Source organism: Frankliniella occidentalis, unplaced genomic scaffold (genome assembly GCF_000697945.3).
Source record: "Frankliniella occidentalis isolate FOCC.00 unplaced genomic scaffold, Focc_3.1 Scaffold2, whole genome shotgun sequence".
Lineage (NCBI taxonomy): Eukaryota > Metazoa > Arthropoda > Insecta > Thysanoptera > Thripidae > Frankliniella > Frankliniella occidentalis.
In genome coordinates, this window is record NW_026267132.1 from 3,266,946 (window position 1) to 3,268,406 (window position 1,461).

Sequence of the window (1,461 nt, forward strand, 5' to 3'; positions counted from 1 at the left end):
ATGTGGCGGACTATACCCAATTTCGGTGGTGGGGGAAGTTGGGTCCAGACCGTAGAGGTTTCGAGTGTGGGTCTGGGGCCGCGACGAGGCGTTCCAGAATCTCCCGTGTTCCACGCTCGTTTAACTGACGCGGAAAAGTTTTTCATACGTACGGTTCGCCGGGTGTCTAGCAGAACAGCTGATTGTTTTGAAGCTGTTTACATTCTTAGTTTGGAAATCAAAGAGAAAGACTCACTAAACATGGATTATTTAGGGGATGAAAGAAGAAAACAACTCTCAGAATTAGAGGATTTTATCAAGAAATCAACGGATCAACTGAATTCTGTCCTTGATACTCTTGGTTGGACTCGCGACGTGCTTCTCAGAGAGGTGATGTATTATCGATACCTTAATAGGCTATTGTTAACTCAATTGACGATAGTTTCTGTTATATCTGCCTGCAGTTATTAATGTAGAGCATTTCGTGACATTACATTAGTGTGGTATAAGCCTAACTGACCTATCTCAAACCTGTAGTCCAACCTCAAAATACAGTCAAGTGGTGTGACATGTCTTTCAATTATCTATTCAATTACATGTTCAATTACCTGTCACAGGTACTCAAATATTTAAAAATTATACAATTCCATGTAGTTTTTAAGTAGTTGGGTTCTAGCCTGTATTGTACTATCAGCCTCAACTTCGTTCGACTTGTTTGATTCAATGTTAATATTTTGAAAATTGTTTTTATGTCATATGTTATTTTCATATCTTTGGATCAGGGTGCTGATATGGTACCATGCCCTCTGAATCCCGAACACCGCATGCCACAAAGAAGTTTGAAACGCCACTTAGAAAAATGTTCCCTGCATCAAGAAGGGTATAGATCTGACGAAGAGTTTTTATCAGCTTCTGAATTTTCATCTGGTCCTTCGGTTGTAATAGGTAAAGTTTCAACCCTTGTGACTCATTGTCTATTTATTGTCCTACAACTTTATTCCTTACTAATCATTATCTCACTGTACAGATCAACATAACTTGAATCAAATTTTAAAAAGACCAACTACTATGGCAGATTCTGACGACTTTGGTAAGTTTATCTACTATCATTTCATCGAAGCTGCTCTTTTACCGTATGATTTTCGTAACTATTATGCACACTTTTAAAGTGTTCACTGCTTATATCAGGTACGGAAAGCATCAAGCAGTCCTCTGTTTTGTTCCTTACATATCTTGAAATTATGTGTGTGTGTGCCTGAGAAACACTGCGACTACGTCACTCCGTCACTGCCCCGTGCGGTGGCCAGCCATACTCCTCGCCCTTGTCCGGAACCGTCGCTACTCCCTGTGTCTCATCCGGCCAGATCGGTGTCGGAGGGTGATGGGTGGGTGGGCGTGTTGGTAGCCCGTCCCGATGGCGACAAGTGGCCCCGGCCAGCCACGTGTGCCCCTAGCTGTGGCTGGAGCCCGCCGCAGCCCTCG

At 42.9% G+C, this 1,461-nt stretch overlaps 1 protein-coding gene across 1 annotated transcript; it reads left to right on the forward strand.

The window, feature by feature from the left end:
- The first annotated feature begins 103 nt into the window (after positions 1-103).
- On the forward strand, positions 104-1,161 carry LOC113216774 (U11/U12 small nuclear ribonucleoprotein 48 kDa protein-like). Its single transcript, XM_026436600.2, has 3 exons — positions 104-369; positions 762-924; positions 1,007-1,161. The coding sequence occupies exons 1-3, from the start codon at positions 241-243 to the stop codon at positions 1,144-1,146; spliced, it is 432 nt and encodes a 143-aa protein (XP_026292385.2). The 5' UTR covers positions 104-240; the 3' UTR covers positions 1,147-1,161.
- The last annotated feature ends 300 nt before the right edge of the window (positions 1,162-1,461 follow it).